General features: G+C 41.2%; 2 protein-coding genes and 1 long non-coding RNA gene across 5 annotated transcripts; all 3 read right to left on the bottom strand.

Annotated features, from left to right (window-relative positions):
• Positions 1–589: 589 nt before the first annotated feature.
• On the bottom strand, positions 590–7,795 carry si:ch211-286b5.4 (afadin- and alpha-actinin-binding protein). Of its 2 annotated transcripts, XM_037763376.1 has the most exons (13): positions 7,522–7,793; positions 7,332–7,383; positions 7,078–7,187; positions 6,932–7,000; positions 5,853–5,976; positions 4,891–4,969; positions 4,682–4,802; positions 3,463–3,616; positions 3,282–3,385; positions 3,038–3,199; positions 2,646–2,760; positions 1,744–1,912; positions 590–777 (listed from the first exon to the last, which is right to left on the bottom strand). In XM_037763376.1, exons 2-13 carry the CDS (start codon positions 7,381–7,383, stop codon positions 657–659), a joined length of 1,380 nt encoding a protein of 459 aa, XP_037619304.1. In that variant the 5' UTR covers positions 7,522–7,793; the 3' UTR covers positions 590–656. The 2 variants fall into 2 exon arrangements, with proteins under 2 accessions (XP_037619304.1, XP_037619305.1); XM_037763377.1 differs by lacking the exon at positions 2,646–2,760 and having other exon boundaries at positions 7,522–7,795.
• Positions 7,796–8,756: 961 nt separating this feature from the next.
• Positions 8,757–13,433, bottom strand: si:ch211-286b5.5 (uncharacterized protein LOC100003596 homolog). Of its 2 annotated transcripts, none has more exons than XM_037765142.1 (3): positions 13,217–13,433; positions 11,724–11,850; positions 8,757–9,760 (listed from the first exon to the last, which is right to left on the bottom strand). In XM_037765142.1, exons 1-2 carry the CDS (start codon positions 13,304–13,306, stop codon positions 11,725–11,727), a joined length of 216 nt encoding a protein of 71 aa, XP_037621070.1. In that variant the 5' UTR covers positions 13,307–13,433; the 3' UTR covers positions 8,757–9,760; position 11,724. The 2 variants fall into 2 exon arrangements, with proteins under 2 accessions (XP_037621070.1, XP_037621069.1); XM_037765141.1 differs by having other exon boundaries at positions 8,757–9,763; positions 13,217–13,425.
• Positions 13,434–19,577: 6,144 nt separating this feature from the next.
• Positions 19,578–20,303, bottom strand: LOC119485497. The gene is made up of 4 exons (XR_005206282.1): positions 20,171–20,303; positions 19,906–20,065; positions 19,730–19,805; positions 19,578–19,625 (listed from the first exon to the last, which is right to left on the bottom strand). It is a non-coding gene; the product is annotated as an uncharacterized LOC119485497 (long non-coding RNA).
• Positions 20,304–20,884: the final 581 nt, after the last annotated feature.

Here is a 20,884-nt window from a genome sequence, read left to right as displayed (position 1 = left end):
TTAAAAAAATCTTGGATTCTGAACTATTTTTAAACATCTTGATAGCATTTTTATGTAGACCAATATTTAAAAATAAATAAAATAATACATTCAAAGCTTTTAGAAAGGTGCCAAATTAAAGTATGTCTTTTCCTAAAAAAATAATAATATATGATTGTGGAATAATCGTTTTGAACATTTTGGCGTGTCCAAAATTAATGTTTTGTTTATCTCTGAGGAAGATATCTGACATTCAATTCCTACTCCTAACAAGGCTTGTGAGCCAATAGTAAATCAATGTTGGTATCACGTGGTATCTCTGGGTCGTCAGTTAGTGTAGAAAAAACAGATAAATGGCTGAGATTGACGGCAAGTGCCCGGCAACGACTTGTTGTGAAGTGAATACAATGGAACGGGGATGGAGAATGCAACATCTAGTGGCTGAATGTTGTCAATTTTATCAATAGCAGCTTCAAAATGCCCAACAGTAGTCTAAAATGCTAGACAGCAGACATAAATAGCCACTATGAGAGAGCGTAATTTATTGGCCATGCTAGATTATAAAAATTAATTAATTGTTTTCAAACAGTACCATGGAAGAAAATAACAGTTGGATAAAAATATAATCAATCTTTATTTTTAAAAAAAAATGTAAATAAGGTACAATATGTTTTTAATCACCATCTATCATCAAAATTGGATTTAAATGACCAGTCTAAGTGTGGAGCCTGTTGTGTGTGCACCATCCTGTCTGCTCGGCCGTCCCATGTCTCTGAATGGTCATCAACCTCTCTGGTTCTGAGGGAGAACAGAGGAATGAGTAATAGCAGTGGATTAACATGTTTACAGTTTCATTTGGGTCAAAGTGGAGATAATATTTGCACAAAGTCAATTTGTACATATCTTTGAACTAGGGCTGTCAATCGATTAAAATATTTAATCGTGATTAATCGCATGATTGTCCATAGTTAATAACGATTAATCACAAATTAATTGCAAATTTTTTTGTCTGTTCAAAATGTGCCTTAAAGTGAGTATTTAATACTCTTATCAACATGGGAGTGGACAAATATGCTGCTTTATGCAAATGTATGTATATATTTATTATTGGAAATCAATTAACAACACAAAACAATGACAAATATTGTCCAGAAACCCTCACAGGTGTGTCAGTGTGCTGACTTGACTATGACTTGCCCCAAAACTGTATGTGATTATCATAAAGTGGGCATGTCTGTAAAGGGGAGACTCGTGGGTACCCATAGAACCCATTTTCATTCACATATCTTGAGGTCAGAGGTCAAAGGACCCCTTTGAAAATGGCCATGCCAGTTTTTGGAGTGTTATTTTATCCACCAGTGGATTCACGAGGTTTTGTAGTTTCATATGATGCCAGTATCTTCACTCTAGCTTTTAAACCGAGCCCACTACAACCTAAAAATCGCATGTTGCGTTAATGCTTTAAAGAAATTAGCGATGTTAAAACAAATTAGCATTAACACGTTAACTCTGACAGCCTTACTTTAAACCAATCTGTAATGCTTTTCACCTTTCTCTATTAGCTGTCTGAAGAAAACTTCATAGAAAAGGGAGAAAACCATGAAAATATATTAGTTGTATTTGTTTATCCTGCGTCAGCACCACACAGGGCCAGACTTTACTCATCCAAAGTACTGACATTGCAGTGAATGCTTTGGACTTGTAATGAACACAGGTGCAACATGGGTACGCTGCCACTGCTATGAAAAGCGGGACTTGACTAACCTGCAGTTGTATGACAGATTGAGGGCAGAGTAGAGCTCAGGGGTGCTGGGGGTTTGAACTCTGCCTCTTCCCTCGTGTGATCCGGGACGAGCGGCTGTCCCCGGCTTGGTGGAAGACGGTGTGAAGGGAAGACAGTCAGATATGCCAGTGGGTCCCAAACTAGAGAAATCTGGAGTCACATGCACATAGTCAGTGGTGTAGTTGTTGTTGATAAGGTGGATGTACGACAAGGTAGCTAGGTTACCGATGAGGAAGTGGTATATGCTCCTATATATTCCAACGGCTTTTTGGCTGCTACCCTGTATACTTGTGTACATCTTCCACTACACACAATGTGTTGAGGACTTTTGTAGTAAAAATTATTTCACTATATTAAAGAGGACCTATTATGCTTTTGTGCTTTTTCCTTTTCCTTTAGTGTGTTATATAGTTTTTTTGTGCTCGTAAAAGGTTTGCAAAGTTACAAAGCCCAAAGTACTCTCCACACAGAAACGGCATGAATCACCTCGCTTGAAGTCCCGCCTTCTTTCGTAACATGGTGATGTCATAAAGTAACACATTTGCCAAGTGGCTAGTTTGGCACGCCCTCAAACAAAGCTAGTTAGAGTGGAGCTGGGGCTGAGTCCAAAGAGTTTGGTTCGGTTGACCAATCACAACAGTGGGCCAGCTGATCAATCAGAGCAGGCTGGGCTATTTGAGAGAGGGGGGGGCAGGATGAAAAGAGGTGCTGCAGCACAGCCGGTATGAGAAAAATTGTGTTTTTTGAACATTAAAGCATGTAAACATGTTCTAATAGAAACTCAAAATACAAGTATGTACGTGAAAATTAGCATAATAGGTCCTCTTTCAAACCTCAGTCTCCCTCTCCACCACTCCACCGTTTAATTTAACTGCAGACTCACTGAAAGCAGTGCTGTCTCTCCTGTTGATGCTTGGTGCTCCTTTACCAGACAGAGGTGAGTCACACAGATACTGCTGCTTCAGGAGAGAGGCCTTCTGTTGCTCAAAATCACGACGCTGTACACACAAAAGATACCATTTACAAAGTAACAAGCATCCTTTTAAACCAGCATGCTGTGTATGAGGAAACGACTGTAAATGCATAATGAGAGGAATCCCTCCTCGGTTTGCTCTTCCTGACGTTTCTTCCATTTCCCCCCCATTTCTTGTGGGAGTATTCCCTTATCTGAATCATGGGTCTAAGGACAGAGGGTGTCATACACACTGTACAGATTGAAAAGCCCTTTGAGGCAAATTTGCAAAACAACAGGTCTCTGCTTAATTTTCTTCCCACCTCATGGCTCAGTCGGATGGCAGCGTCGGTGAAGGACTGCCTCTCCCTTTCAAAAGTCCGCCTCTGATGATCGAGCTCCGCCGATCGCACCTGGAGACGTTCCCACTCTTCCAAAAAGTAGGAATCAGCCAGTTCAGAGGTGATAGGTGAAGCAAGGCTGTCCTGCGAACAGAAAGAGGTATTTCTAAGTCTGACGCTAGCAAAAGTTCATATGAGAAAGTGTGTGTGTGATGGACAATCATACATGCAGCAGCTGTTGTTGTAATCTGACAAGCTGTTGACTCTCCTTCAGTTCAGTTTCTAGTCGAGCCAGGAGCTTGTCATGGTCGGTATCAACGCCAGCGCGGCCTACACAGTCAAGAGAGACCACATATTGTACTCCTTGGGACTTGTGTTTCTATATCATTGGTTTAGTAGGTGTTTACCTTCAGATGGGACGCCACCCAGTCTCCTCTGCACCTGCCTCCAACTCTGAACCACACCTCCTGTTACATGGTCACCAAGCGCTCTCTCAGCTTGATCCAACCTTTTGTCTTCACTTTGGGCCTCGTCCTGAACATCCACCACGTCCGACAGGGTCTTTAAAAAAAAAAGTTTAGACTGATATGATATGTTGAATACTTATCTTGGACTCAGCATTATGACCTCAAGTTCACAGTACAGAAAATATCAGCACAAGGACATTTTAGTAGCTGTTTGGAGCTTTTGATGACACGATCTTCCTCAGCAGATGGAGTTTCCATTTTTTTCCCCACTTTGACATCTTGTCCGTGGTGGCTTAAAAGTTCAAGGAATGAATGTTTGGATGACCTTTCAAACTCCAGACAGCTACTAAATGGACCTTGTGTTAAGCAAACTCTGCTTTCACCCCCTGAGGCCCGCAATCCCGACTGACTGTACTGTCTTTCAGAGCGTGTAGCAGGTTCAGTTTTAGAGCTAGAGTGAAGGTACAGATATCATATGAAACTAAAAAATGGTGTATTTGAATATTTTTGCATGCTGGGGTCCCTAAACAGTCTTGGAATTACAAAATAAAACAGGTATCACTGTAAAGCTGAGACTCTTGTGAATCCAATGAGCCTAATTGTATTGATGTGTGATGATGTTAGTCCCCATAGTAGACATTTCATTGTGGTGAGACCACTTTTGAAATTTTACCTCACATTATAAAATGGCATGTTGTGACCTCTAGGATAATCACAGCCTCATGAAACTTTACAACCAACTAAGGAGGTTTCTGAGCAGTTTCCAGAACAGAAGTGCTTGCCATCCACTCGCCAAAAAATGCAATTCTTGCAGAAATCTCCAGATGTCCAAAGTTTTTGATACCAAATCACAGCATGGCCTTTTCTATGGTGTTCCTCAAGGTGTTGGTTTCTTAATGTGGTATTTTGGAGAGATTATTATCAATTCTCAAGCGGTAAAAAAAAAAGGTTAAATTTCATACCAAATCTGTGTAACAAATGGTATCAACCCAAATACTGCTGCAACAACTTATGAGACATAATACTGGATGGGGATGGCCATGATATACAATATTTATTAATTGATAAAGCCTTTTTTAATAGTGGTGTTTCCCAGTGATCAATACTTGTTATTGACCAGCACCAGCCTTAGTTAAAAAGGCTTTCTTCTTTTGCTCACATGCTCCATGTCGACTCTGAGCGCATGAAGTAAAGTGGTGAGGCTGTGGCGCAGTTTCATCGCCTCCCTGAGCTCTGCTTCTCTGCGCTCCAGCATCAGACGCAGCGCCTCTTCTTCTCTTCTACAGGGTGAAGAGAGTAAGTGAGCATTAGAAGGAGGTGGAGAACGCGTTTCAAGGCAATAATCAGAAGGTGATAATAATAACTTACTTTGCAGGAGGCCTGAATAATTTGATTGTCTGTTCTCTTTTGCCTCGACCTCCAGGCGGAAAATTCAACACCTCTATGGCTGGACAGAACAATGCAAGGTTGTAAATGTCGCATGCTCTCAGTAAATATTTGATATACAAGCAAAAAGCTGTGGGTGAAATATTCTGTAAATTTAAAGGGACTGTTTGTAAGAATCAGAAATGCTTGTTAACAGCGACACCTGTGGCCGTTAAGTCAACGAAAGTCAGCGTCGGGTTCGCGCTTGTGCTCGCTCTACATAGACATGAACGAGCATCGCTCAAAACAGTGAGGCGACACACGTCAGCTAAAACCACAATATCACTCTATATTTCACCTGCTTGGCAGTAATGTTAGCTGACCAGACGAAGGTCTCTCCATGAATCACTGCTGATTCTAGTGTTGGCTTTTCCTGCTTCAGCCTCTCGACCGCGGCCGGAGGGAACAGGGAAGACACCGGAGTTTTGGTCGGAGACGATAACATTTCTTGCTGCGGAGCCCCGTCACTTCACAAGACATGGGAAACCTCTGTTGGTCTGGAGGAGCTGCAGCAGTTATTTCTGCACAAACGTCTACTGTATATTTACTAGATATTCTCAGAGCTACCAACTCTCCTGCAGCGTGTGAGTGAAGGCAAGCAGGTAGGCAGTGGAGCAGAGTACAGCAGAGACTCCGGCCCTGGAAACCAAAGCAACGGTCTCCCCCGCGTCCTCCTACCACGTCCTCCGACCGCGTCCTCCAACCATGGCCAACACTGTTTTGCAAGACGGGCTTCACTAGATATAACTTTGCGGTTTTGCTGCTTCCATGTAGTTTGTGTTGGAGTCTTGTCTGAACAGCGTAGCCACACGCGAGCGCTCATGGGACACCGACCCGGATTGATTTATACGTGTAAGAAGTTACAAACAGTCCCTTTAAGTGGAACAGGACAGAGTGAGCCTCACTGGGTCCTTTCTCTCTGGGCCGCTCAGTCAGTTGAAACACTCGCTCCTTCAGTCTGCTGGTGTGCTGCTCTCGACGCCTAAGCTCAGCCTCCTGCTGGTTACACCGCAGCTGCAGGCGAGTGCACTGGCGAGAGGGCAGAGATAATTTAGGCCGTTTTCAGACCTGGCATTGACAAGCGTCCTGAGTGATCTGATTGCAAGTGGACAGCTTTAAGTAAGTCTGTTCACACCTGGCATTAGAGGAATGCGTCTCCACATGCATCTCCAGTGACCACTTGTGATCGGATCTCACTTCCCCGCTCTATATGCAAATAAACACGTAGTAAACACATGGCTAATACAGCAGACGTTGTGACGTAATATTACAGGAATGTCAGTAGTAATATCCTACATATTCGTGAATTCAGGTACATTTTATTAAAATAAAAGGTAATTGTACTGGCGATCCCCAGGGACCTCCGGGCCGCCGACACCGCTGCCTTTGCCAGGAAACAGCGGGATGCGGAGCCTCAGAGAGCCGGGGATGAGAGTGAGTGAGCGGGTGGGCGTCAGCTCCGTGCAAAGCTCCGGAACAAAAACACAGACACATCTCCCACAGTATGAAAATAATGCACTTCCCGTGCCTAGTCTGATAGTCTGTAGATTATGTATCCTATAGATAAGATATATTTGAATAGAATACAGTTGTACCGACAGAGTACAGTAGAGCACAGAAGCCGTTTCCATGCTGCGAGGCAGACAAGCGCTCGCGTCTGCCTGTCTATTCACATGAGGAGCGCAGAGATGTCAGTTCAGTAGGAGGTCCTTAATGAGGCCCAGGACACATTCGCGTACACACTACTAAAGGAATGTGGCCATATGTGGCCCAGACCACCTCTGAATGTGGTCTGAGCGATCAAATCTCAATGCGTCCTCAATGCGTCGAGTGCATTCACACCTGTACTTAGAGCTCTCCGCTTGTGAGCTGATCACCCAGGACGCATGTTAATACCAGGTCTGAACAGGGCCTTAGAGAGAATAGTGTAAAAGGTATTCAGATAATAACATATTCCATAATGTCTGTCACACATACAACTTACTTTGGCCCGTTCACATGTCAGCATGTCCTGAAGCCTGGCCACATGCTGATCCATCTCCTTCAGTTGCTCCTACAAAATAGAGGTTTAGTTCCCTCTCCCCAGAATTAGAAGCATTAATCTATTTCATTCACTTCATTTTTACCCACCCTGGGGGAGTCTCCTTGCTCTCTGTGCTCCTCCCTGTCAGCCCACCAGGAGGCGCTGTGAGAGAGCTCATTCAGAGGGCTGGGGCTGGTATTCCTAAGCAGATAGGAGTCTGTAGTAGACAACACAAGCAGAGGGGGAAGCAGGCAAAAGATGGTGGCAAGTGGTGATGTGGATTTGATTGTTTTTCCAGCATGCATGGTCTGAAGCGTTTGGCTCATGTTTCTATAGTTCAGGTAAAAGGTGACAGTACTACCTGAGTACTCCGAGCGTCTTCCAACTCTCTTCTGGCCAAACTTGGAAGCCATCTGGGTGCCGTATTCACAGATTAGCAAAGAGGGGACATTTTACTCACATGGTGTGCACCACCATGTGCACTTCAGGACAATATGTACTCATACTTAAATGACACACATATGGTTCACTTCATGTTTCTAGTGCCTTACCTGAGCAGAAAAGTAGAACTTCCTCAAACAGATGCTGCCTCTTTTATTTCCAGGTGATGGCACTTCTGCTAATTACCACCAACAAAGGGCTGGATGGAAGCTTCAGGATTTAAAATGATCCGGTTCAACTGCTTCCTACCAAACTTTAACTTTAACATAGTTTGAAAGTATTAACCATTTTCTAGGAGCTGAAAGTGTAGTCAGCCACATTCAAAGAGATGTCCATGATGGGAGGAGCAAACCTGATAAACCTTGAGACACACACACTGGCATGCTCAGCTGGTTTAGCTCAGCATTTTTCAAAACTTCTATGGGGTTAAAACTGATTTAAACCTGCAGTAGGCAGAATTTTTCTTTTGGCATCATTTGTCAAGAATTGCATAATAATCTTTCAGCATATTGTAATTCAAGTGTTCAAAGAGAAAACTAGACTTTTGCACCTCCTCATGGCTCTGTTTTCAGAGTCTAGCCCATGATGGGAGACTTTGGCCAATCAAACGGTCAAACTAGGCAGCACTGATCAAATATGAATTAATATATTATATACTGTCAGGATATAGTGACCGTTTTATAAAAATAACTTTTTTTAGTATAATAATTGCTCCAATTCTACCCACTGCAGCTTTATGTCCCAACATTCACATCATCCTTCATTGATCATGGTATTAAGAGCATAAGTGGAGCAAACACAGCATGTATAATGGGGCTGCACGATTTAGAAAACATATCTAATTGCCATTATTTTGACTTATACTGCAATCGCGATATGATTTGCGATATTAGAGGGAATGATCATTTTTACATAATTATTCTCATTTTCATTAACATGACAATGGTGTGATTTTTTGCCCGATCTGTACCAAACAAAGATGTTTTCTTAAGTCTGTAGAATATGATGTGTAGGCCAGGATATTGCTAATCTAAAATGGTATTTTGACACACATTTCACCTTTAACAAATATTGCGCCTGCTTGCGATTTGAAAATTGCAGGTATTATCCTGTACATTTATGACTCTGTGGCTAGATGTCCACCATAGTCGTTATTTGACCAAGTAGTAAATGTAGTCCAGCAGTTCACCGGCCTACATAACAACCACCCTATTCACTTTACTACGACCAGGATCTGGTGACTGAATCACAATGAAATCAAAGAGTACAATTCAAAAGAGATACCTATAAAAGAATAATGTTCTTTTAAAAGGATTGATATTCAAAAATCACAAACAGCAATTAGTCAGTGTTCGAAAAAGTAGTTTTAATCTTTAAAAGGTTGCCCACAGTAGCAAAGTTTAGAAAGATACAGGCTAACAGTAAAAGTTTTGGTTTATAGGAATATGATTCCAGTGTGGAAAACTATTTATGCAACAAGTCACTGCAGCATGATTCATTCAATACAAACAATATTTGGAAATTTGGAAATGAGATATTTAACATTTGCTGTTTGGCCATTTGTGCATCTAAAGTGATTACCATTGCATGTGCTACAGAGTTTCACTATCCAAACAGTAAGGCATTGATGTGTTTTTTTTTTTGTTTTTTTTAATTAAATTAAAGAGCTAACAGCTAACAAAGGCAACCTTAACAGGCTGTTAAATATATACAGAACAAAGACTGAATGAAGTGGATGACCATCACATGCCCTGCACTGATAGGGTTAAAGTCTGTACCATGTTGCCGTACCTTAGAATACCATTGCCACAAATATATGGATCGTTTAAGACACCAATCAATTTAGCTCAAAAGCTACCAGTATGTCTTTTGGCCACATACACAGTTAGTGTTTTCTAAAGAGACACAATACAATACAGTGTATGCATAACACAACGTGTTCTCATTCTTGAACAGCACCTGGTTTAAATTAATGTTTGACCTGCCACATAAAATATAAGAGGAAGTTGCTCTTTCAGTAGCCAATCACATGGGTTTGAACACCATTAGGTCAGGAAACTGAGACCGGACATGTCAAGTACTAGGTAAACCAAGAACAGCTTAATCATTAGTCAAGTTAGTGTCAATAACAATTTTCTGAACATGTAGCGTTTGGCCCTGCTTGAATGTAACAGATGGGAGTAATGATACCATTAAATTTGGCAAACAAGTGGAGCAGCTCCCTCCCCCGAACCCTTCAGTCCCATGTTGCATCATCCCGAGAGGAGCTGCTGGTAGATCTACAGCGACATCAAGTAGAAGTGAAGAAAGCCTTCGACGGGTAAATTCAGAAATCCTCCACCTTTCTTTCTGCTGTAGACAGACACAGATAATTGGGAAACATTTAAACGAAAGATTCACCACCTTTTACGTGGATGTCCAGTCAGTGTTGATGGTAAATGTATTCGATTGAAGTAATACAGTGTCTGAAATTTACTTTTTGACTCACCGGCCAAGGGGACTGGTAGATGAAAAAAATACACCAGTCAAGAATATTTCTTACCGACCCAAATAATAAATTGCCTTTTTGTGTCACATATACGTTTATTTCAGTACATTTCATTGAGATAATAAGGCATTAGGTTGAATACAAAATTAAAGAAGAAGCCAGAGCAAAATTTGAAGCTAAATTATTTTAATATATTGATCTATGGTTAATCAATTCAAGCCTAAATACAAATCAAGAAGTCTTGTTCTCAAAATTCTACTGAAGTATTTGCGATTAAATGTAGTTTTGGATCAAACACAAAAGTAAATTTGATTGGCGACAAGTGATAGGTTAGCGGAGCACCTCATGACTCGTACGGTAAACAGTAGCACAAAACTAGGAGCATTCGAGACGTCAGTTTCGCAGCACTGTTTAGACACGCGTAAAAACACATCTGGTAGTGTGTGGGTATAAAACTCTGACACAGACAGCAGAGGACAGAAACAGCACGCCATTAAATTACATCAAAATGGTAGAGACTCTCAGCATAGTTTTTTAATACATGACTATTTTGGTACAAAAATATACCCGCCAGCGTGGCGGATAGCCTTCCGAGATTTACTCGCCAAATGGAAAATCTACCCGCATTTGAGCTTGGCAGGTGTTAATTTCAGGCCCTGCAATACATTCCTCAGTGCATACTACATTGACGGAGAAAGCCGAGTTCGCAGCTGCAAAATCTGTTGTTCTTCCTGCATCCAGCGCCGTCATTTGACGTGACTGTGACAATGTTGGAGGCAAGAAAGAACTACCGGCTATTTCAGGTTGGATTTCTCTGGGTAGCCAGGGGGCATGCTCTAGATGGCGCTCAAAAACAGAACTTCCTTGTTCTCTTTGCTTGTATTGCTAACTAGCTACGTATTCCAACCATAGACTGTACATAAGATGTGGACGTAGTCACCGTGACGTCACCCATTGGATTGTGGACTGCCGTTTTGAAGCCTCGAGTTCGGCATTTTGGCCTTCACCATCTTGGCTTTTTGCAACCAGAAGTGACACAAGAGGATGGAGCTAAGCACAACCGAGTGCTAAATAATACCAAAAAGGTTATAATTAACTTTCATGAACTGAAAACACACTGTGAAAGTTCTAAGATGAAAACACAGACAACATGCTGTATTGAAGAAGACTCGACTAACAATTGAGACCATAAACTCATGTTTACAATGTTTACTGAGGTAATAAATCAAGTGAGAAGTAGGGTCATTTTCTCATAGACTTCTATACAAACAGACTTAATTTTGCAACCAGTTGAGTTGCCCCCTGCTGGCCGAAAGAATGATTAAAAAAGATTAGAATAAATGCAAGTTTAGGGCACTTCTGCAATTTCAGACGTGGAGGTAGCCCACTGATTCCAACAGGAAAATGGCATCCCAAAATATGAGTGCAGAGGATGTTATGGACGAGGATTCCTTTTACAGTGTTTTGGCTGACACGGATATTCAGTTGTATTTATTCAAGCCAAAGTATACAGCCGAAGAAATGCAGCGGAGAGAGGCGAGGCTGTGGCCGCATTAGCATTAGTTGCAGCCCCAAACTTGTATGCAGGTGAGAGAAGAATTCAAAATCAATCTTGAGTTGAATAAAGTCATGTCGTGCAAAATAGTAGACCTTTTCTACAACTTCTTGGTGGCTCTTTGGGCTCTTTAGTAACCTGCCTGAATCTGGTAGATTGATTTCAGTGTAAACTGAATGTTACAGTGTAATTAATTTCTTCCCTAGTGTAATTAATTGCGCAGCTTAACTCCCCAGCTGAAGCCTCATTGAAGGGAAAAGCAGGCCTACCTCAGAACAGGGAGCAGGACTTGGGGGGTCTGAAGGGATTATCACTGGAGGGGACCCCGACCAGGAGGGGGTCCTTGGAGGCATTTTGCAGACAGAAGTTCCTCAGCTCAGCAGCAGCCTGGGACACCTGCAGAGCCAGACATATGATGATGGCGTGTGTGTGTGTGAGGGGAAACATAAACAATCAATTCAATTTCAATTCAATTTGCTTTATTGGCATGACAGGTGTCATGTCAGGTGAACAATATTGCTAAAGCGTCAATTCAATAATAAATAAAAATAAAAAAGAACAAAATAAAAACAAAAACACATATATATATATATATATATATATATATACATATATATACAATTAATTAAGCAAATTACAATAGATAGATATTTAAAAAGAACATGCATGTAAATGGAAAAAAACAATAAAGAAGTAATTAATGTTTGTTGTGTCAATAAAACAAACAAACAATTCGTGGTGTACAAATATGGAACACCAAAACACATGTTATCAAGAGCTTGTTATCCTTAGAACATTTTAAAAAGGAAATTATCATCACATTTAATTCATGATGTCTAATTATCTTTTGATATGTTTAGATATATTTTATTTTCTTCTGTACTGGTTTTTGTATGTATTTCATTGTTTTTATTGGATTGTTTTCCACTGTTTGGTTAGGGTTTTCTGCACATTTTGTGTACTTCTTGTTGTTGTTTAACTTTTGTTTTATTTTTTTAAATTATGTTAGTTTAGATCTTTCTTCCTTTTTTGTTATTGTTTTTTTTTTCTCCTGGGGATGGGGAGGAGGTCCTTTGTATATAAGCTTGTAAGGCTTCTTGACCTCTCCTGACACATTTCTTGTTGTTTTTTTCATTGGCTGGATTTTGTACAGTTTTTTTTATATGTGTAAATAAATAAATAAATAAATAATAATAATAATATATTTCAATATCAAAGGATAAATGTAAAAAAAAAAAAAAACATGAAGTAGAGGAGTAAATAAAAGGCAGAGACTGAGTTACATCTATTCAGTGTTGTTGTGGTTGTCTCTTATAGGCTGTGACATGCACTGACTCACATGCATAAACAGTCTAGATCACATGTAGGCTGCAGCTTTCATGCTCCAGCTGGCCTGCTGCTGCTGCTGTCAAACTTACTCAACCCAGTCTCTCATTTACATACACACACAGACGAACTGGCACTTCTTTGCATATCATTTGCAAGCAACGGCGCAATAACACGACTGGGTGTGACTATACTAACATTTAGAGAACTGCTGTTTCCTTTGGATAACTAACACTAAAAGAGGTTTTTAACTTTGATAAACGTGTCACTTCTCTCCACTTTAAAGTGGTGGCGCTTCTCCAACACACACACGGAAGAAGAAACCAGTCAATGTGTGGTGTGTGTAACTTTAAAGGCCACTTCGTTGAACCTGTGATGTAAGAGTCCAGTCTGTGTCAGCTAGTCTTCCGTGTTTGTGTGTTTGAGGGGCTCCTACCTTGATCCTCCGGATACTGGCCTCTAACCGGAGCTGCTTCACGGCCCTCTGAGCGATTATTAAGTTGTTGCTGGCATTGTTGTTGGACATGACGACGGCTGTCGGCTGAGAGAAGTAGTTGAGGTCTGCTTCGTTATCTGGACAGAACACACGGAGCGGAAACTAGCCCACACTGCTCTAAACCATGAACCCGAGTGGGAGACTCGGAGCCCCGCCCCCTCTAACGCCAGCGAGCCATTCTATTGGACGCTAGGTCTGTCAATCAAAACGTGAACTGCCCCCTGCATACACTGGCCATTATTATGAGTTTCCTAGAGAGTAGACGTGTGTGTACTGTGACCTTCAGCTGGAGAGGGTGAACAACCAAAACACAGTGGTTAATCACTTAATTTACCTTACAGCAGTTTAAATAAAACATGATCAGGGTGGAGGTAATGTCTGAGCCAATGTATGTCAAAAATGGTTTCCAGATTTGTGATAATCAATCAATCAATCAACATTTATTTGTATAGCCCTTTACAATAACCAAAAGGTACCCAAAGTGCTTTACATTAACATCAAGAAATAACAGGAATAAAAACACAACATATCATAAAATCCTAAAAAGGTACATAAAAAGCACAGGAAAAATGCCACAGCGCTACTAGGTATTAAAAGCCCATCTAAATAGAAAAGTCTTGAGCTTAGATTTAAAAGGTACTAGGTCAGTGCGTATATCAGGGGGTAACTTGTTCCATAGTTTAGGAGCAGCGACAGCAAAAGCACGATCACCCCACAGCTTATACCTCGACCTCGGGACTTCTAAAAAAAGTTGACCCGATGACCGCAAAGCCCTGTTATGCTCGCGGAGAGTTAAAATCTCGGACAAATAAGTGATGAGTCAGATAGTTGAGAGACTTGTGTTTGAATATACACACGTGGACAAAATTGTTGGTACCCTTCCGTTAAAGAAAGAAAAACCCACAATGGTCACTAAAATAACTTGAAACTGACAAAAGTAATAATAAATAAACTAATGAAACTGGCCTGGACAATAATGATGGTACCCCTAGAAAAGATGTAAAATAATTTGACCATAGGGACATATTAAACTAAGGTGTGTCCTGTAATTAGCATCACAGGTGTCTTCAAACTTGTAATCAGTCAGTCTGCCTATTTAAAGGGTGAAAAGTAGTCACTGTGCTGTTTGGCATCATGGTGTGTACCACACTGAACATGGACCACAGAAAGCTAAGGAGAGAGTTGTCTCAGGAGATCAGAAAGAACATTATAGACCTTCATGTTAAAGGTAAAGGCTATAAGACCATCTCCAAGCAGCTTGATGTTCCTGTGACTACAGCTGCACATATTATTCAGAAGTTTAAGGTCCATGGGACTGTAGCCAACCTCCCTGGACGTAGCCGCAAGAGGAAAATTGATGACAAATTGAAGAGACGGATAATACAAATGGTAACCAAAGAGCCCAGAACAACTTCCAAAGAGATTAGAGGTGAACTCCAAGGTCAAGGTACATCAGTGTCAGATCGCACCATCCGTCACTGTTTGAGCCAAAGTGGACTTAATGGAAGACGACCGAGGAGGACACCAAATCATAAAAAAGCGAGACTGGAATTTTCCAAAATGCATATTGACAAGCCACAAAGCTTCTGGGAGAATGTCCTTTGGACAGATGAGACAAAACTGGAGCTTTTTGGCAAGTCACATCAGCTCTATGTTCACAGACGCAAAATTGAAGCATCCAAAGAAAGAACACTGTACCTAATGTGAAACATGGAGGAGGCTCGGTTATGTTCTGGGGCTGCTTTGCTGCATCTGGCACAGGGTGTCTTGAATCTGTGCAGGGTGCAATGAAATCTCAAGACTATCAAGGCATTCTGGAGTGAAATGTGCTGCCCAGTGTCAGAAAGCTTGGTCTCAGTTGCAGGTCATGGGTCCTCAAACAGGATAATGACCCAAAACACAGCTAAAAACACCCAAGAATGGCTAAGAACAAAACATTGGACTATTCTGAAGTGGCCTTCTATGAGCCCTGATCTAAATCCTATTGAACATCTGTGGAAGGAGCTGAAACATGCAGTCTGGAGAAGGCACCCTTCAAACCTGAGACAGCTGGAGCAGTTTGCTCACGAGGAGTGGGCCAACATACCTGTCAACAGGTGCAGAAGTCTCATTGAGAGTTACAGAAATCACTTGATTGCAGTAATTGCCTCAAAAGGTTGTGCAACTAAATATTAAGTTAAGGGTACCATCATTTTTGTCTAGGCCAGTTTCATTAGTTTGTTTTTTTAAATGATTCTGCTGAACCATAATTCAAAAACAATATCTGATTTTCATTAGTTAATTTTCAGTGAATTTTTATTTATTATTACTTTTGTCAGTTTCAAGTTATTTCAGTGACCATTGTTGGTTTTTCTTTCTTTAACAGAAGGGTACCAACGATTTTGCCTACGTCTGTATTAAAAGCCAATCTAAATAGAAAAGTCTTGAGCTTAGATTTAAAAGGTACTAGGTCAGTGCGTATATCAGGGGGTAACTTGTTCCATAGTTTAGGAGCAGCGACAGCAAAAGCACGATCACCCCACAGCTTATACCTCGACCTCGGGACTTCTAAAAAAAGTTGACCCGATGACCGCAAAGCCCTGTTATGCTTGCGGAGAGTTAAAATCTCGGACAAATAAGTGATGAGTCAGATAGTTGAGAGACTTGTGTTTGAATATACACACGTGGACAAAATTGTTGGTACCCTTCCGTTAAAGAAAGAAAAACCCACAATGGTCACTGAAATAACTTGAAACTGACAAAAGTAATAATAAATAAACTAATGAAACTGGCCTGGACAATAATGATGGTACCCCTAGAAAAGATGTAAAATAATTTGACCATAGGGACATATTAAACTAAGGTATGTCCTGTAATTAGCATCACAGGTGTCTTCAAACTTGTAATCAGTCAGTCTGCCTATTTAAAGGGTGAAAAGTAGTCACTGTGCTGTTTGGCATCATGGTGTGTACCACACTGAACATGGACCACAGAAAGCTAAGGAGAGAGTTGTCTCAGGAGATCAGAAAGAACATTATAGACCTTCATGTTAAAGGTAAAGGCTATAAGACCATCTCCAAGCAGCTTGACGTTCCTGTGACTACAGCTGCACATATTATTCAGAAGTTTAAGGTCCACGGGACTGTAGCCAACCTCCCTGGACGTGGCCGCAAGAGGAAAATTGATGACAAATTGAAGAGACGGATAATACGAATGGTAACCAAAGAGCCCAGAACAATTTCCAAAGAGATTAGAGGTGAACTCCAAGGTCAAGGTACATCAGCGTCAGATCGCACCATCCGTCGCTGTTTGAGCCAAAGTGGACTTAATGGAAGACGACCCAGGAGGACACCAAATCATAAAAAACGAGACTGGAATTTGCCAAAATGCATATTGAAAAGCCACAAAGCTTCTGGGAGAATGTCCTTTGGACAGATGAGACAAAACTGGAGCTTTTTGGCAAGTCACATCAGCTCTATGTTCACAGACGCAAATATGAAGCATCCAAAGAAAAGAACACTGTACCTAATGTGAAACGAGGAGGCTCGGTTATGTTATGGGGCTGCTTTGCTGCATCTGGCACAGGGTGTCTTGAATCTGTACAGGGTGCAATGAAATCTGAACACAATCAAGGCATTCTGGAGTGAAATGTGCTGCCCAGTGTCAGAAAGCTTGGTCTCAGTCGCAGGTCACGGATCCTCAAACAGGATAATGACCCAAAACACAGCTAAAAACACCCAAGAATGGCTAAGAACAAAACATTGGACTATTCTGAAGTGGCCTTCTATGAGCCCTGATCTAAATCCTATTGAACATCTGTGGAAGGAGCTGAAACATGCATTTGGAGAAGGCACCCTTCAAACCTGAGACAGCTGGAGCAGTTTGCTCACGAGGAGTGGGCCAACATACCTGTCGACAGGTGCAGAAGTCTCATTGAGAGTTACAGAAATCGCTTGATTGCAGTGAGTGCTTCAAACTGTTGTGCAACAAAAATTAAGTTAAGGGTACCATCATTTTTGTCTAGGCCAGTTTCATTAGTTTGCTTTTTAAAATGATTCTGTTGAACCACAATTCAAAAGCAATGTCTGATTTTCATTAGTTAATTTTCAGTACATTTTTATTTATTATTACTTTTGTCAGTTTCAAGTTATTTCAGTGACCATTGTGGGTTTTTCTTTCTTTAACGGAAGGGTACCAACAATTTTGTCCACTTCTGTAACTCTGTGGCATTAGGCAGGCATGATTTCATGTCTGTAAATCTGTTTAATAAAATAAATTTTATTGCATAAATGTTTTCTTCTGTGCTTATTACGTATGAAATCTGCATCGGACATATCATGAAATAAGGATAAAGGACTCAGCCCAACAAGAACACTCAAGATTTTGCTTAGTTAAAGCTGCAGTGTGCAACATTTCGGGGTGCTAGGTCTGTCAATCAAAAAGTGAACTGAAACGCCCCCCTGCATACACTGGCCATTATTATGAGTTTCCTAGAGTGTAGAGCCTGTGTGTACTGTGACCTTCAGCTGGAGGGTGAACAAACAAACACAGTGGTTAATCACTTAATTTACCTTACAGCAGTTTAAATAAAACATGATCAGGGTGGAGAGACATTCTTTAGTAACAGCATTAATTCTACTAAACCCGAGTTTTTATACAGTCAAATTACCAAATGCAGAGCGATCACAGTCATTTCACTGGAACAACAGGTGATGGCCAAATCATGTTACCTCACCCAAAATCGAATGCCTTAACAAAACGGTAATTTATCGTGCCATCAATCATTGGAATAGCTGCCCTTTTTACATCCGTCAATCCTCAACAAATCCTCATTCAAATACCATATAAGAATACATTACTGCTGCCCAGTGTTGGTTATGTATGTTTTTTCTTTAGTTCCTTTTCCCTGATGATGGGCCTTGAGGCTTAATGGTTGTGGAAGATGTGTATGAATGTGAAATTTATATATGTTTGGAAAATTTTAATGTTATTAGTGTAACACAAATATGATGTTGTATATAGTATGTATGTAATGTACTTGATTTCAGACCCCAGGAAGACTAGCTGGTGCAATTGGTATCAGCTAATGGGGATCCATTAGGTAAGGATAAAGGACTCAGCCCAACAAGAACACTCAAGATTTTGCTTGGTTGAAGCTGCAGTGTGCAACATTTCGGGGCTCTATTAGCAGAAATGAAATATGATATTCATAACTATGTTTTCATCAGTGTATGATCACCTGTAATTAAGAATAGTTGTGTTTTTCTTAGCTTAGAATGAGCCCTTAGGGAGCGGGTCCTCTTCACTGAGTCCACCATGTTGCTCCGCCATGTTTCTACAGTAGCCCAGAACGGACAAACCAAACACTGGCTGACAGAGAGCCTTTCGGGTTTTTACGTTATCTGAAAGCCGCCATAGTCCTCCAACACGCTTGTGAAACTGCGGTAACGTGAGCCGCAGAGCGCAAAACCGTGGTACTGCCAGCCGCCGTCTGATTTCTGTTGCTCCTAAAGTAGTGTTGTTATGGTAAGGAAGGCCTCTGAGCGAGGCGAATGGCATTACAATGGTTTTGCACTCAGTTGCTCACGTTTCCACAGTCTTGGAAAGGGAGGAGTAAGTGGAGAGGTACTCAGTTGGTTGCAATCTGCAACCACACCGCTAGATGCCACCCAATCCCACACACTGTACCTTTAATGTGAGACCTGATGCCAAAAGTTGTTGAGACATTTCACTCTCATGCACTAATGTCAACCTCATGGTGGCGCCAGAGGAAAAGTCAGAGGTTCACCAGAGTTATTATACTGTATTTCATCCTCTGGCCACCATGGATAGCTGTGCCAAATGTAACGGCAATTCATCAAATAGTTGTTGAGACATTTCAGTAATGGACCAAACACCAAAGCCATGTGTCATGGTTGCAATTTTTACATTTTATTTGCATATTCTACCAAGGTACAGCATTTTGTTTTTCTTTGATTTTATACCACATATACACATATTAGTTGCACACTATAATATGGAAAATTTGTCATTGGATCTAAAGAATGATCCATGCTTTTGTTTTGAAAAATGATTCCTATAGGCCAAGTTACAGAAAAAAAAAATCATTTTAAACAAATGCAAAAAAATCTTTTAAAACTTCACTTCACTTTCATTATAACTCCTATAGTTTCTTTTTGATTGGTATTTAATAACACAAACATTACCAAGGCAATAGAATTGAGGAATGATACAAAGCGTGGTAAGATTTATTATATAATGTTACACCAGTTTTCATAATCTTATGTCTCATTAATGAAAAATTAATCAGTATAGTAAATGTGTTTGAATTATTACTGCATGTTACCAGCTCACTCAGGTGACTTGTCCCCTGAAGATAAATATGAAAGAGAGAGAAAAAACATTGTTATTAATTCCATATAATTCATCATGTTGGGACATCAGCCCTGAGACCAAATTGTAACTCATACTCACAAATGATTGGTCCAATGGTGAGGGCAGTCAGGGGATCAGAGTTGGATACAGAGCGGTAGGTCCTTCTTGTGCAAGGCTACATGGTGGGAGAGGGTGGAAAAAACACCATCAAAATCTAATGTTTATTGGCATTGATTATGGATTGATAAGATGATGAAGTGAAATGTGTGACCTACTGGAACACAAGAGGAGCTCCTCCAGTCACACAGGCTGAGGCTGCAGTGAAGGTAAACGTCTCTGTATTCATTCTGGAGCAGGAAGAACAGCACGGAGAAACGAGCCCGGAGGGATGAGCCGCTCTCAACCACTGACACCTGTCGGCGGTCAGCAGGACACCTGGGAGAGAGGATCAAGACCATTACACATCACTACACCTTAAACTTTTTCCCATTTCCATTTTACTACACAAACCATCTGCTGAGGCTCAAGAGGGATACCTACTTGTTCTGGATGAGAGGGTATTGCTTGGAATCATCAGGGTTTGATGAGTGAGTGGCGTAGCAGTCCTCCAGAACAACTGCAAAGCTTGGATCTCTCTCCTCTACAGAGACGCCCACGTACAATGGCGAGCCCACTGGCAGGGTGACCCGGCCTGCTGGATAAGACTCTATGTAGTGTATGTCTGATTGTCTGAAGTGGAACCATTTTACTGAAACAGGAAACAAAATAAATCCAGCAGACTGACAAAAGAAAGACTAAATATGATCCTAGTCTTCATCAGCGGTAGCCATGACGTACGTTTTACTGCGTCTGGTAGTCGCTTTCAGTCCAAAATGGCGGAAGCGTAGCTCTGCTGCTGGGAGCTGACGTTGTAATGGAACGACCAGTTGACTTTCACTTCTTAGTAATATGTGTTCTTTGGTACAGCTCCAGCAGGGATGAAGCTGAGACTACTTTTATACTAGCTAGCTATGCTAGCTAACCAGTATGACCCCTGCAGCATGCTAACATGCTAAACTAAGATGTGTTTAGCACTAGCAGGGCTGTAGACTCTTAGTCTGGTTTCACTGACTGAGTTCTACTGAATCAACTCACCTGTGACATTGAGGCGACATATCCTAGAGCCACTACCATAACCTGTCCGCACGTCACACTGGTACCAACCAGAGTCATTAATCCTGAGTCTGGACATGTGAAGACTGATTCGTCCGTCTC

The sequence above is a fragment of the Sebastes umbrosus genome, chromosome 3 (genome assembly GCF_015220745.1).
Source record: "Sebastes umbrosus isolate fSebUmb1 chromosome 3, fSebUmb1.pri, whole genome shotgun sequence".
Lineage (NCBI taxonomy): Eukaryota > Metazoa > Chordata > Actinopteri > Perciformes > Sebastidae > Sebastes > Sebastes umbrosus.
The sequence above is the reverse complement of the archived record's forward strand: the minus strand, read 5'-3'. Positions and strand labels throughout refer to the sequence as shown.

What these genes read in the sequence shown, in the direction of transcription:
- si:ch211-286b5.4 (XM_037763376.1), bottom strand. Translation starts at nt 7,383, where the DNA reads ATGGCTTCCAAGTTTGGCCAGAAGAGAGTTGGAAGACGCTCGGAGTAC. An exon ending in TTATTCAGGCCTCCTGCAAA is followed by an intron (nt 4,803 to 4,890) that starts GTAAGTTATTAT and finishes TTCACCCTGTAG; the next exon opens with AAGAGAAGAAGAGGCGCTGC. An exon ending in TCAGAGTCGACATGGAGCAT is followed by an intron (nt 3,617 to 4,681) that starts GTGAGCAAAAGA and finishes TTTTTTTTAAAG; the next exon opens with ACCCTGTCGGACGTGGTGGA.
- si:ch211-286b5.5 (XM_037765142.1), bottom strand. Translation starts at nt 13,306, where the DNA reads ATGTCCAACAACAATGCCAGCAACAACTTAATAATCGCTCAGAGGGCC. An exon ending in CCAGTATCCGGAGGATCAAG is followed by an intron (nt 11,851 to 13,216) that starts GTAGGAGCCCCT and finishes CTGGCTCTGCAG; the next exon opens with GTGTCCCAGGCTGCTGCTGA.